The following is a 14,538-nucleotide window of genomic DNA, read 5'->3' on the forward strand; positions in this document are numbered from 1 at the left end:
TCATCTGTGGATTCTCCCCCAGGAAATAACTGACATAAAAATGGCAACTCTTAAAAGAGGCCCACCAAAAGAATAGTATATTTCATTCAAAAACATAACAAATGTCATAATAGCTATTGTGGGAGAAGCTGTTGGCAACTGATGAGGAGTTGTAAATGAGAAGATTCTGATTTAAACAGGCTCTAAGAGGACGCCTGGGTGGCTCAGTTGGTTAAGCGACTGCCTTCGGCTCAGGTCATGATCCTGGAGTCCCGGGATCGAGTCCCACATCAGGCTCCCTGCTCGGCGGGGAGTCTGCTTCTCCCTCTGACCCTCCTCCCTCTCGTGCTCTCTATCTCTCATTCTCTCTCTCTCTCTCAAATAAATAAATAAAATCTTTAAAAATAAATTAAAAAAAAAACCAGGCTCTAAGAGATAGTAATGCATCTCTTGGAGGTGGGAGTATTACAGCCACTAAGAAAGTGAAGCAGAGAGAAATTCCCATCTCTAGGCCTGGGTTAAGCATCTCCCATGAAAGTGGAAATCAGCAAATGACCTAAGATGCTTAAGATGGTCCCAGGTGCCCTGACAATAAAAGGTGTCCAGAACACAACAGAGATCACCCTGAGGAGCAGGGACGCAAGGAGGGCCTTTCGCATTCAGGCTGTGCAGTGAGAAACTCATAATTTGGCATCTGGTTCATCCATCATTTCCTCATCGGTGGTATCAGGTGAGCCGGCAAAGCTCAGAGACCTACCCTTTGGACCTCCTTCTCTGCCAAAGTTATACACGTTGGTGTTGAGCCGTGTGGTTCAGGGATTAAGTCTTAGTTCTTCGGGTTTGGTGGGGTAGGTGTCACCAGGCCTGGTGAAATAACTGCATCGCATTTTTACCATGGCAGGTCGTGTGCACCCCTAAGCATTCCTGCTCTCCGTCCGAGTGTCCCGGGTGCGGACGATGAGGCCCTCCTTTCAGGCGGCTTGAACGACAATCCCTCGCGGGGGGCAGTGACAGCCGTAGTCCTACGAGTGACCCGACTGAGAGCTAAGGCACGAGAGGCGGTGCTGGTTCGCCTCGGCGCCACGCCCCTCCCACAGGCAGGCGCGGGTGAAGGCCAAACTGCCCAAATTCACCCGGCGCCCAGTACGCGCGCCACGCCTCGAGCTCGTCCTATAAGACGCGGGCCTGGGTCCCCAAGCCCAGGACAACCGCTGGGGGCGATAGGGTCGGTGCGCAGGAGCTCCTGCCGCGCCGCAACCCGGAGCTCGGCAGCCTCCCGCCGCCGCCCGCCATGAACGCCTTCCGGCAGCCGCGCGCCAGCAGCTGGCGGCGGGCAGCCACCATCCTACTGGCGGCCGGCTGGGTGCGCCCAAGCCCCGCCGCCCCGTCGCTGCCCCCCGAGGGCTTCCGGCTGCTGCTGCTGCAGCGCTCCGGGAACCTAGGCTTTTTGCCCGGGGCGCACGTCTTCCCGGGGGGCGTGCAGAACACTGCAGACTGTTCGGCAGACTGGCTGCGCCTCTTCGCGCCGCACCACCGGCCGCCGCTCTTCGGCCTGGGCCCCGCACGGTCGCGGCCGGCCTCCTTCCCGGGGCTGCCCGACGGCGCCGCCGACCAGGACGCCGCGGCGCTGCCGGATGACGTCGCCGCCCGCATCTGCGCCATCCGCGAGACCTTCGAGGAGGTGGGCGTGCTGCTGCTGCGGCCCCGGGCCGCCCTGCCCGCCGCGCCCGAGCTCGGCCGGGCCCTCGCGCCGCCACCGGGCCTGGACGCCTGGCGCGACCGCGTCCGCCGCGACCCGAGCCACTTCCTGAGCCTGTGTGCGCACCTCGACTGCACGCCCGACATCTGGGCGCTGCACGACTGGGGCGGCTGGCTCACGCCGTTTTCGCCCCGCGGCAAGCGCCGCTTCAATACAGCCTTCTTCTTGTGCTGCCTGAGCGAGCCGCCGGAGGTCTACCCAGACTTGACCGAGGTGGTGAGCTGCCAGGTAGGGCGTGCTGGGCCGGAGTGGGGACCCACGGGAACTTGAGAATGAAGGCCCCGGCCAGCAGCCAAGGCCCATCTGGAATAAGCCCAGCGTAGAGAGGCTGATTACAGGTGTTCTTGCCTCTGTCATGGGTCTACAGCTGGTGGACCTAATCTACCTAACATCGTGGCTTAGCCTGGCCGACCTCAAACGTGCTCAGAACACTTACATTAGCCTTCTGCTGGGCAAAATCACCTAACACAGTCTATTTTATAACGAAGGATTAACTATCTTATGCAATTTATTGAATACTGGAAGTAACAGAATGGCTGTATGGTACAGAGTGGGTGTAAGCATATCCTTTGTTTACCTTCAGGATCTCATGCCTGGTTGTGAGCTTGCTCATTGCTCCTGGCCAGCATTACCAGTAGTGAGTAGCTAGCTGGGGGGGAAAAGATCAAAATCCATAAGTAATGTTTCCACGGAATGCATATGGCTTTTGGAGCATCCCAAGTTTGCGAAATTGTAAATTGAACCAAAGTCCAGTCGGTGTAGCTTCCTCAGAGCCATAGAGTTAGTAAGTCACAGAGTGGGCATGGCACTGAGGAAGTCCGGCCCTCAGCCCTACAGGCCAAAGCCAGGACCTTGGTGAAGTGCTTTCTGCTTTCCCCTGCTTCATAGTCCCAAGGCCTTACTCTGCCTCTCCCGAGGGAGAGGGCCCTGAGGGACATCCCAGGAGTTGTACAGTGCTGCTCAGATGCCAGGCTCCTTCCTGAGCGCTTTACCTGCATTAACTCATTTCATGTCCACAATAGTTCAGTTATGTCCTCGAGAACATACTTTATGTGGTTTCAGTCTTAAATTTATTGAGACTTGTTTTTCTTTTGTTGTTGTTTTTTTTTTTTTAGGATTTTATTTAACAGAGAGAGACACAGCGAGAGAGGGAACACAAGCAGGGGGAGTGGGAGGGGGAGAAGCAGGCTTCCTGCTGAGCAGGGAGCCTGATTCGGGGCTTGATCCCAGGACCCTGGGATCATGACCTGAGCTGAAGGCAGCCGCCCACCGACTGAACCACCCAGGCGCCCTGAGACTTGTTTTATGGCCACAAATATGGATCTGTCTTGGGGAATGTTCCCTTTGCACCTAAAAAGAATAATGCTGTGCTTGATGGAGTGTTTATAAAAATGTCAGGTTAAATTTATTGGTAGTGTCTTTCAGTTCTTCTGTACCGTTTTCTTGTTCTATCAGATATTGACAGAAATGCTGAAAATTTTTTTTTTAGATTTTTTTAAAGTAATCTCTACACCCAACATGGGGCTCGTAGTCACAACCCCAAGATCAAGAGTCACATGCTCTACTGTCTGAGCGAGCCAGGTGTCCCAGGAATGGTGAAATTTTTAATGAGTAATTATGGATTTGTCTTTTTCTCTTTTAGTTCTATTAGGTTTTGCTTCATGTATTTTGAAGCTCCCTTGTAAGGTGCCACATAGATATTTAGGACTGTTAAAGCTTGATGGGTTGACCCTCTGATTATTATGAAATGTCCTTCTTTATCCCTGGCAATATCCCTTTTGCTGAGATCTGAAATTTACTCTGTCTGATGCTAATATAGCCACTCTGCCTTTCATTTGATTAGCAATAGCATAGTATCTTTTCCTAGCCTTTAATTTTAACCTGTGTCTTTATATTTTTTAGAAGATTTATTCATTTTAGAGAGAGGGAGAGAAAGCATGAATAGGAGGGGCAGAGGGAGAGAGAATCCCAAGCAGACACGGGCTCATGACCATAAGATCATGTCCTGAGCCAAAACCAAGAGTCAGATGCTTAACCGACTACACCACCCAGGCACCCCTGTGTCTTTATATTTAAAGTATGTTTCTTGTAGGCAGCATATGGTCATGCCTTTTTTTTTTTTATCAATATGACAATTTCTACCTTTAGTTGGGGTGTTTAGATTATTTATATATGTTTATATATTTATTTATATTTAATTCAAATCTACCATCTTGCTTTTAGTTTTTTTATTTGTCCCATCTATTCTTCACACTTTTTCTTTTCCTGACTTCTTTTGGATTATTTAAGTATTTTTTAAGAACCCTGTTTTATCTCCATTATTGACTTATTAACTGTATCTCTTTGTGGTTATACTAGGGTTTGCCATATATGGGTTTCATTTCATGTATCATGTTAGAACCTTACAACAATATACTTACATTTCTCCCCCCATGTCTGTTAGCTTTTGTTCTCATACATTTGACTTTTACTGTTATTATGAACTCTACAATATACTGATTATTTTGCCTTAAACAATGTTTGAAAGACTGTGAAAATGAGCAAAAAATGTCTTTTATGTTTACCTTCATATTTAACATCATTAGCACTCTTCATTCCTTTGTGTAGATTAAAATCTACAACTGGTTTTTTTTTTGGCCTGAAGAACTTCCTCTAATAGGTCTTGTATTTCAGATCGTCTGACAAGGAATCTTGTAAATTTTGTTTATCTGAAAAATACTTTATTTTGCCTTTTTTTTTTTTTAAAGGTATTTTGGCTGGGTATAGAATTACAGGTTAACAGTTTTTTTCTGTCAGTAAAGATGTTGCTTTGGTATATTCTGGCTTGTGTAATTTATGATGAGAAGTCTGCTTTTAACTCTGTTCCACTGTATGTAATATGTTTTGCTTTGGTTTGGTTTTTTTGGTGTGTGTGGCTACTCTAAATATTTCCTTTTAAGCATTGGTGTTCATCAGTTTGATTATGATGTGCATGGTTTTCTTTTTGTTTTGTTATTTATTCAGATATTTTTCACTTTTCCCTATTTTCTGGGACTCCAGTTACACATTTATGTTGGACTACTTGATAATGTCACTGATACCTTGTTCATTTTTTTTTCAAATATTTTCTCTCTGCTTTATTTTGGATAGATTCTATTGCTACATTTTCAAGTTCTCTCATATGTAGCATCTAGCCTGCTGTAAATACTATCCTATATATTTTTCATTTCAATTAGATTTGGGTACCGACCTAACAATTTCAAATCTCTGATTGCCTCTGGAATAAACCTTAGGAACCCCGACCTTTGTCTTCCACAGTGGTCATCTCCATCAGAGGCAACTGAGAGTTTCATATCAAAGGAAATTTGGTTTGCACCTCCACAATTTTATGAAATAAGAAGACTGGGAAACTTTGCCTCTCTCTCTGACTTGCACAAATTTTGTTTGGATGGTGCATCGGAAGGAATGGAAAGATGGCTGCCGATCACATTTTTAACTGCTGATGCAACGCTCCAGCTTTTACCAGGTAAGTCAGTGAAGCATCAGTGCTTTTTCACATTTAGTATTCACATTCAATGCACGGGGCTGTATGGCAGTATTGCCCAACACAGAGACATGAATTATCATCTGTTTTACACAATACAGCAGTTTATTGAGTAAGGTCTAATTCTATAAAATATCCATAGTGTTTATTATAACCAAAAGTTCTGATAATTCACCTTATACACACACATATACATTTATTTAAATGTTTCCCAGACATTGACAAAGTTCTTTCTTATATATTATCTCACTTTTTTACATTTTAATTTTGAATCATGAGAACAAACTGAAGTTAAGAACTTCTGTTTTCAAGTACACTTTATTAAGAACTGGAATTGTGAGCAATTGTCAATTTATTTGAATTGGGGAGTTTGTTGGTGGTCGATTGTTGGGCAAGTGCCAGGCAGGGGTTTTTATGGCAGTTTAGAGCAGGGCTTTGTGACCTGTCTCCCGGCTAGCTAATTCTCAGAATAGCGGTGATATTTGTTCCTCATCTTATAGTGGGATAGTTTAGTGCTTTTGATGTGTAAAGGTAATTTCTGTAATTTAACCTTAAAATTGTTAGAACAGCCCACATTGAAACCCAAAAATATATGGATATCAAGGCCAATATTAATATTGACGAGGATAAAGTGAGTCATGGGCCAGTCTAAAACTGATAGGTCATAACAAACAATGAATCATGGAACACTGCACCAAAAACTAATGATGTAATATATGGTGATTAACATAACAATAAAAAACCTTTAATAAAAAAAAAAAACTGATAGGTCATGATGAAAAAATACCAGTCATAAATATTTATGTGCCCAAAGAAAATTCTTGGCTGGGGAATGGGGAGGTGGGGGATGTGGGTATTAAAAACACAAGAAAGAAATTTAGGTAAGCTCATAAAATTAGAGTTACTTCACACCTGTCTCAGTTCCAAACACAACATAGATGAAAATAAATACCGATGTGTATGTCACTAACGTATTGGAATGTTTTATAAAATAACACTGTGGAATCAAAATATTTTTCAGGAGATGAGCTGTACTTAGAAGATTCAGAATTTTTAGAAAATGTTATGTCCTCTGAAAAAAAGACTGAAGAAATCATGAAGGAAGGCAAGATATTTCACCGACTAGTTTTACACAGCCACCATGTATATAATCTCCACGTGACTATCCATTCGAAGTATAAACAGATTTATCCTAAGACCTATGTAATAAGTAAGAGCCGTTTGTAGAGTATTGCTTATTTGTACTTAGTTGACTGCTTGAAGTTGTCCTGTGGAATACTGAGGGTTGACTAGACTTGCTTGGAGCGTAAGGACCTGCCCAGAAGTTATAGTAACAGTCCTTCACATTTCAAGTGCATTGGAGTACTTCCTTGCTTATGTCATTCTTCAAACCTTACAGTATCCCACAAACATCAATAAAGTGCTAATGATCTTGATCTCAGATTGAGGAAAAAATCTTTCACAAGGGTTTCCACTTCTGTATTATTTTATTATCAGAAGTTTAAATAAGATGTCCGGTATAGGGCGCCTGGGTGGCTCAGTTGGTTGGGCGACTGCCTTCGGCTCGGGTCATGATCCTGGAGTCCCGGGATCGAGTCCCGCATCGGGCTCCCTGCTCGGTGGGGAGTTTGCTTCTCCCTCTGACCCTCCCCCCTCTCATGCTCTCTCTCTCTCTCATTCTCTCTCTCAAATAAATAAATAAATAAAATCTTTAAAAAAAAAAAAAAGATGTCCAGTATATTAGCACTTTCCTTGATGTGCTTAGGAGATGGATCCATGACCCCCTTAGATTTGCTGCTGGAATTAGCTGAAGGGTGTCTGATTACACAGGGGACAGTAGACTGAGATGACCTTCAAGTGACAGGGTCATTATTTTCTTGTATGTCTTTAGCTTGATTAACCTTCAATTCTGTTTACTACCAAATGGCCTCAGTTATTAGGTTTACCAAATGGGAAACCTATTTTAAAGAAATATGAAGCCATCACAGAAGCCATGATTATTTTTACTCTGGAGCAGTAGGTAATGAATACAAAGAGATTAAAGATCTGTAGAACTAGTCATCATTCAGTGGCGTTTTATTAATGATGCTTATTTTCAATATTTTTAATATGGGTAATTTTTTCATGTTCTCTCTTAAGAGGAATACTGTTTTGATTAAAGATGGGAAATGGGTAAGACATCAATTCTGTTTCAGATCCTTGACAATATTATGCATCATACAGTGGATTTTATTTTTCGTGAAATGTCTTAGTTTTCCTACCTATAAAATAGAGGTATTAATGAATAAGGTATATGTGTATTACTTGATCTTGGCTAGAGGAATACATCTACATTAGTGGTTCTCCACTCAGGGCACTTTTGCCCCTCAGGAGACATTTGGCAGTGTCTGGAAACATTTTTGGTTGTGAGAGTGAGATGCTTCTACCACCTAGTGGGGAGAGGCCAGGGATGTGGTTAAATAGCCTACAATGAATAGGACTTCTCTCCACAATAATTATCTGGTCAAGGTTGAGAAACTGATCTAAAGTAAAATCTGTTTTCTTCAGTGAATGGTTCCAATATGTAAATTTTGAGAACCATATACTGTTAGCATTCCCTCTGGCTTCTGGACCTACAAAAGTTCTCCTTACTGATTTTTGGCTTTGGGCATAATACTCTTTCATTCTCACAGAAAACAGAATGTTATAGCTGGAAGAGAACTCACTGAACACCTTTCTTTTGCCAATTAGAAAACTGAGAAACAGATTCACACAGCTTGTTAGTGCCATAACCAAGAGTAGAACCTGATGCTTTGTCAAGCAGGTGACATCTGTTACCTACCATCAAAAGCAGAAATGGTAACAACTCTGCCCACTGCGCCTTGGTATCATAGTCACCAAGGAAAGCACAGCACAGCCAAGCATTGGATGGAATAATGCTGTATTCACATAGAGAAGAGGCAGAGCAGAATCTGCTCCAGTAGTTCATGTCAGGCCCCCACGGCCCACAGGTATTCCCTCTGCAGCTGAAAGAGAGCAGTTGGCCTGCAAACACCCCTCTTGTGCTACAGAAGGACCCCATCTTCTCCTGCAGTGGACAGATACAGTCGTGGGATTGGCCAGGGTCCTATGACACACATGCTTTCGCAGAGCAAAGGAGGACAACATTGAGTCTGAGACAGGGAAACACATCCCACACAAGGCGATGAGGCCAGCACAGGCTGTGAGGACTCTTTCTGTTGGTAGGGGAGTGTTCCAGGCTCACTTAGGTGTCTGGGAGAGAGTCAGAAAACTGCCTGGTACCGCCTTTCCCAACCCTCCTAGCCCTGCACCCTTTTTGCTAGAGTTAACGTGGTTCAGTGGGTGATTTTAGGAGACGTGACAAAGAAACGTGACGTAGTTTCTTCATAACGATGTATTTTTGTCTCTTTCTCATCTGAATGAAACCTTGTCTCCTTCCAAGAACAACTTTTGGAAGACTGTCCCATGACTTCCTACCTGTTGTGATACCCTAAGGCCCCAACACAAAATAATAGGGCCATCCTCAAGAGCCAAAAAGTGTTTTAGAGCCCAGCTTGCGAGAGTTTGTGGCATTTACCATATGCTCTTTCTTACCTCATGTATTCAAGCCACCTAGGCCTCAGATGCAGAAGCAGGAAGCTGATCATGTGTCCCTACTCCTCCTTTTAGACCCCTTCCTGCCCATGCTGTCATCCCTACTCCATGCCATCTCATCCACCACACAGCCAGGAAAACTCATTCTCTATGATACTCTACAGTCTCTTGAAATTGAAGTTAACAAACTCAGGAATAAATACAAAGTCAGTATTCGTTTCCATTCCCTACCTTCCTTTTCTGATTCCTTTGAATGATTCCACAAGAATCCAAAACTGGGCAGGCATCAGCATTTCAGGTTAATATGTCTCGTCCTCACAGTTCTTTGTGAATAAAAATAAGAGTGTCCTATACTGTGGGAGACAAAAAGGGCTCAGATATAAGAGGATTTCTCTTCCGAGGGATTTTGGGGTGGGGGAGCCCTCACATTTGGGCATATGCAGTTATTTACTGTCTTTTCTCAAACCTCTGTTTTGTGTTTAACTTCTCTGCAACTGTTGGCAGTTTTCCACTCCTCCTTCCTCCTCTTTTTTTTTTTTTAAAGATTTTATTTATTTATTTGAGAGAGAGAATGAGAGACAGAGAGAGAGCGCATGAGAGGGGGGAGGGTCAGAGAGAAGCAGACTCCCTGCCGAGCAGGGAGCCCGATGCGGGACTCGATCCCGGGACTCCAGGATCATGACCTGAGCCGAAGGCAGTCGCTTAACCGACTGAGCCACCCAGGTGCCCCCTCCTTCCTCCTCTTTAACCACTCATCCTCTCTAACTTCTCCTCCAACTGACCTTTAGCTCTTAGAGCCTCTCAGTACCTGTTCTCAGACCCTCTTCTGCCCTTGGGTGAGGTAAGCAACTTCCAGGTCACATCCTTTAAAAAGAAAACTGCTTGCTCTCCACTTTCTCTTTTCCCTTCTCAATGGCTGAACATTGTGACAACTGGAGCAGCTCCCTGGGACCCTGAGACAGAAGCCAGGTGTTAGGACATAACTGCCTGCCAGACTTGGGCTGCTCACCTCTTGCTTGTTATGTGAAAGAAAATAGAAGCCACTACATTTTGGGGTCTCTTTGTTAAAACAGTTAAGCTTGTTTCCTAACCTATAATTTTCCCTTTTAAGCAGGTTTCCTCAGCCCAGTCTTCCCTATATCAGAAATCTACCAATTATTTAAGCTAAAAATATCAGTCATTCTCGATTCCACCTTTTCCTTTATATTCAGGTGACTAGCAAGTCCTGTTGATTCTGTTGCCCACAATTATCTGGAATTTCCCATCTTCTGTCCTCTGCACTGCCATCACCTTAGTTGAGCACAGTTCTATCTTACCTAACCAACTCTTTAACAGCCCTGTAACCAATGTAAGAGCTAGTCTCTCCATCTTCATTCTTAACCTCATGATGAATTCTCTCCTATTGAACTGGAAAAGTGCTCTTGACATCGAAATGTAAGCCATGTCCTGTCACTGCCTTCATTAAAACCCTTCAGTGGCTTTTCTTCACACTTAAAAACTGAATTAACTGTGGCCTGCGAGGCCCCACCTTTCTCTCTGATTTCATATACCCTTCTCCTTCTACGCTCCCATCAGAAGGGTCTTTCTGTTCCTTGATTATTCAAAGTTCTTTCCCACCTCAGGATCTTTGCACATATTGTTGCCTTGAAACAAACGTGGATCTCTTGACTTTTTGTTCTTGAGTCTCTCTGTTACTACTACCTCAGGAAAACAGATGAGGATGAGCACCCAACATGTCGATTGTTGGCATGTATAAAAGAAGATTCCAGGACAAAGGGAAGAAAAGCATTATTTGGAATAAAATTTCCTCAAGCTGAAGAAAAATGTTGATCTTCAGATTAAAAAGGTCCTGGTGCTGTCAAAGGAAAATTAACAAAAATTGTCCAATATCCGGATGATATTTTGAATTTCAAAGATAATGCAGATTTTCAGGAAGAAAAAGAGAAGATTGCTCACAAAGGTAGAAAATCAGGCTTCTGAGTGTGTGTCACAGAGTAACAGGATATACTGAGCAGGGGAAAAGGATGTGTGTAGTCAGTAATTCTATCGTGTGAAAGTCACGGATACAATTTTCATTTGCATATGGGCTCTGAAAATTCCACCTGCTCTGAAAAAATCCACTTGATAGAAATATTATGGATAACTGAGAGACTAATCAAAACAAAAACTTTTTAAGGTAGAAGTATATGGTAGAAGTCCTAATGGTGAGTGTGGCAATCAATCAAACATAGGAAGTAAATGTGAATAATATGTCTATAAAGTACTGTAAATGTTTTAAAAAATTCATATTTTATAAATTCAAAATGGATGAAAGACTTAAATGTGAGACAGGAAACCATCAAAATCCTAGAGGAGAACATAGGCAACAACCCCTTTGACCTCGGCCGTAGCAACTTCTTACTAGACACATCTCCAAAGCCAAGGGAAATAAAAACAAAAATGAACTATTGGGACTTCATCAAGATAAAAGTTTTCTACACAGTGAAGAAAACAATCAAAACTAAAAGGCAGCCTACGGAATGGGAGAAGATATTTGCAAATGACATATCCGATAAAGAGTTAGTATCCAGATCTGTACTTCTGAAAAAAATAATGCAATATATGTTAAGAAAAAAAAAAAGAAGAAGTTAGCAGGAGGGGAAGAATGAAGGGATGTAATTCGGAGGGGGAGACGAACCATGAGAGACAATGGACTCTGAAAAACAAACTGAGGGTTCTAGAGGGGAGGGGGGTGGGGAGATGAGTTAGCCTGGTGATGGGTATTAAAGAGGGCACATTCTGCGTGGAGCACTGGGTGTTATGCACAAACAATGAATCATGGAACACTACATCAAAAACTAATGATGTAATGTATGGTGATTAACATAATAAAAAAATTTTAAAAAAAGAGTATCCAAAATCCATAAAGAACTTACCAAACTCAACACCCAAAAAACAAATAATCCAGCTAAGAAATGGGCAGAAGACATGAATAGACATTTTTCCAAAAAAGACATCCACATGGCTGACAGACACATGAAAAAATGCTCAATATCACTCATCACCAGGGAAATACAAATCAAAAATCAAAACTATGATGAGACACCACGTTACACCAGTCAAAATGGCTAAAATCAACAACACAGGAAACAACAGATGTTTGCAAGGATGCAGAGAAAGGGGAACCCTCTTACACTGTTGGTGGGAATGCAAGCTGGTGCAGCCCCTCTGGAAAACAGTATGGAGGTTCCTCAAAAAGTTAAAAATAGAACTGCCCTATGATCCAGCAATGGCACTACTAGGTATTTACTCAAAGGTTACAAAAATACTGATTTGAAGGGGCACATGCACCCCAATGTTTATAGCAGCACTATCTACAATAGCCAAACTATGCAAAGAGCCCAAATGTCCATCGACTGATGAATGGACAAAGAAGAGGTGGTATATATGGTTTTGTGATAACAAATACCTATGTAAGTGCTCACTTTGTCAGCATATATACTGAAATTGGAACAATACAGAGAAGATTAGCATGGCCCCCGTGCGAAGATGACACGTAAATTCCTGAAGCATTCCATATTTTGGGGGATTAAGGGGCACGCTTGTCGTGATGAGCACCAGGTGATTAAAATAAAGACTTTAAAAAAAAACCTATGTAAGTGTTTTTAAATGCAAAAGTAGCTAGTAGAATTAAAAATAGAAAGGTCAGGGCGCCTGGATGGCTCAGTCGTTAAGCGTCTGCCTTCGGCTCAGGTCATGATCCTGGGGTCCTGGGATCAAGCCCAGTGTCAGGCTCCCTGCTCCGCGGGAAGCCTACTTCTCCCTCTCCCACTCCCCCTGCTTGTGTTCCCTCTCTCGCTGTGCCTCTCTCTGTCAAATAAATAAATAAAATCTTTTAAAAAAATAGAAAGTTCACTTTTCAAGTCATTCAAAAACAAAACATAACCCCTAAATGCAAAAGCCAGAAAACAGTGTAAGTGGTAATGAAACAAAAGCCAAAGGCTTACAGTGAAATGATTCAAGTAGGAATAATGTCAACTGTGACAATATACAAAAATGGGTTAAATTTATTCAGATATGAAAACTCTCAGATTAAGTGTATTAAAGCCTAATTAACTAGAAAAAGAACCAACCAAGCCCAAAGTTAGCAGATCAAGGGAAATAATGATTACAGCAGAAATCAATGAAGAGACAGGAAAATAATAGAAAAGGTTAACAAAACTAAGAGTTTGCTCTTGAAGAGAGAGACAAAATTAACAAGCCTTTAGCTAGTCTAAACAAGAACAGAAAGAGGACCCAAATCAAATTTGTAAATGAAAGGGGAGACATTACAACAGACACCAAAGAAATAGAAAGGATCATAAGAAACTACTATGAACGACTATATGCCAACAAACTGGATAACTTAAAAAGGCTAAATCTCTAGAAACATAGAACCTACGAAAACTGAATCCAGAAGAAATAAAAAATCTGAACAGACCAATAAGGGATAAGATTGAATCCGAAACCAAAAACCTCCCAAAAAAGAAAAGCTCAGGACCAGATGACCTTACTAGTGAATTTTACAAAACGTTTAAAGAAGAGTTAACACCAGTCCTGAAACATTTCCAAAAAATTGAAGAAGAGGGACTATTCATAAGGCCAGGATTACCCAGATATCCAACCCATATAATGACACTACAAGAAAGGACTACAGGACAATATCTCTGATGAATATAGATGCAAAAATTCTTTTTTTTAATAAAGACTTTATTCATTTGAGAGAGAGAACACAAGCTGGGGAGAAAGGGAGAGGGAGGAGCAGGCTCCCCTCTGAGCAAGGAGCCCGATGGGGGATTGATCCCAGGACCCTGGGATCATGACCTGAGCTGAAGGCAGATGCTTAACTGACAGAGCCACCCAGGCACCACTATAGGTGCAAAAATTCTAAACAAAATACTAGCATACTGAATTCAGCACATTAAAAGGATCATAAACCATGATCAAGTAGGATTCGTCCCTGGGATGCAAGGATGGTTCAACAAATGTAAACCAATAAATATAATACATCATATTAATAGAAAAAAGACAAAAATCACCTGATTATCTCAATAGATGCAGGAAAGCATTTGCTAAAATTCAACATCCATTCATGATAAAAACTCAATGTACCTCAACATGACAAAAGCCATAGATGACAAGCTCATAGCCAACATCATACTCAGTGGTGAAAGGTTGAAATATTTTTCTCTAAGATCAGGAACAAGGCAAGGGTGCCCTCTCTCACCACTCCTATTCGGCATAGTACTAGAAGTCCTAGCATCATACTCAATGGTGAATGGTTGAAATATTTTTCTCTAAGATCAGGAACAAGACAAGGGTGCCCACTCTCACTACTCCTATTCAACATAATACTACTAGAAGTCCTAGCCAGAGCAATTAGGCAAGAAAAAGAAGTAAAAGACATTAGAATTGGAAAGGACAAAGTAAAATTGTCTCTATTTGCAGGTGACATCATTTTATATACCTAGAAAAATATATGTATAAAATCCTAAATATTCCACTGAGAAACTTAGAGCTAATCAATAAATTCAGTAAAGTTGTAGGATACAAAATCAACATACAAAAATCATGAGCATTTTTTTTAAGATTTATTTTTTATTTATTGAGAGAGAGAATATGGTAGGGAGACAGCATGAGAGGGAAGAAGGTCAGAGGGAGAAGC

The 14,538-nt window shown here is 42.2% G+C and overlaps 1 protein-coding gene and 1 non-coding gene across 2 annotated transcripts; both read left to right on the top strand.

Moving 5' to 3' along the window:
- The first annotated feature begins 342 nt into the window (after window positions 1-342).
- NUDT19 (nudix hydrolase 19) lies at window positions 343-6,697 on the top strand. The gene is made up of 3 exons (XM_027617829.2): window positions 343-1,966; window positions 5,036-5,243; window positions 6,283-6,697. Exons 1-3 carry the CDS (start codon window positions 1,271-1,273, stop codon window positions 6,486-6,488), a joined length of 1,110 nt encoding a protein of 369 aa, XP_027473630.1. The 5' UTR covers window positions 343-1,270; the 3' UTR covers window positions 6,489-6,697.
- A 5,614-nt stretch (window positions 6,698-12,311) lies between these two features.
- On the top strand, window positions 12,312-12,418 carry LOC113936813. The gene has a single exon (XR_003524376.1). It is a non-coding gene; the product is annotated as a U6 spliceosomal RNA (small nuclear RNA).
- Window positions 12,419-14,538: the final 2,120 nt, after the last annotated feature.

Source organism: Zalophus californianus, chromosome 17 (assembly GCF_009762305.2).
Source record: "Zalophus californianus isolate mZalCal1 chromosome 17, mZalCal1.pri.v2, whole genome shotgun sequence".
NCBI lineage: Eukaryota > Metazoa > Chordata > Mammalia > Carnivora > Otariidae > Zalophus > Zalophus californianus.

Coding starts and splice junctions, on each gene's coding strand:
- NUDT19 (XM_027617829.2), top strand. CDS start 1,271: ATGAACGCCTTCCGGCAGCCGCGCGCCAGCAGCTGGCGGCGGGCAGCC. Junction 1,967..5,035: donor CCGAGGTGGTGAGCTGCCAG/GTAGGGCGTGCT, acceptor TGTCTTCCACAG/TGGTCATCTCCATCAGAGGC. Junction 5,244..6,282: donor AACGCTCCAGCTTTTACCAG/GTAAGTCAGTGA, acceptor AATATTTTTCAG/GAGATGAGCTGTACTTAGAA.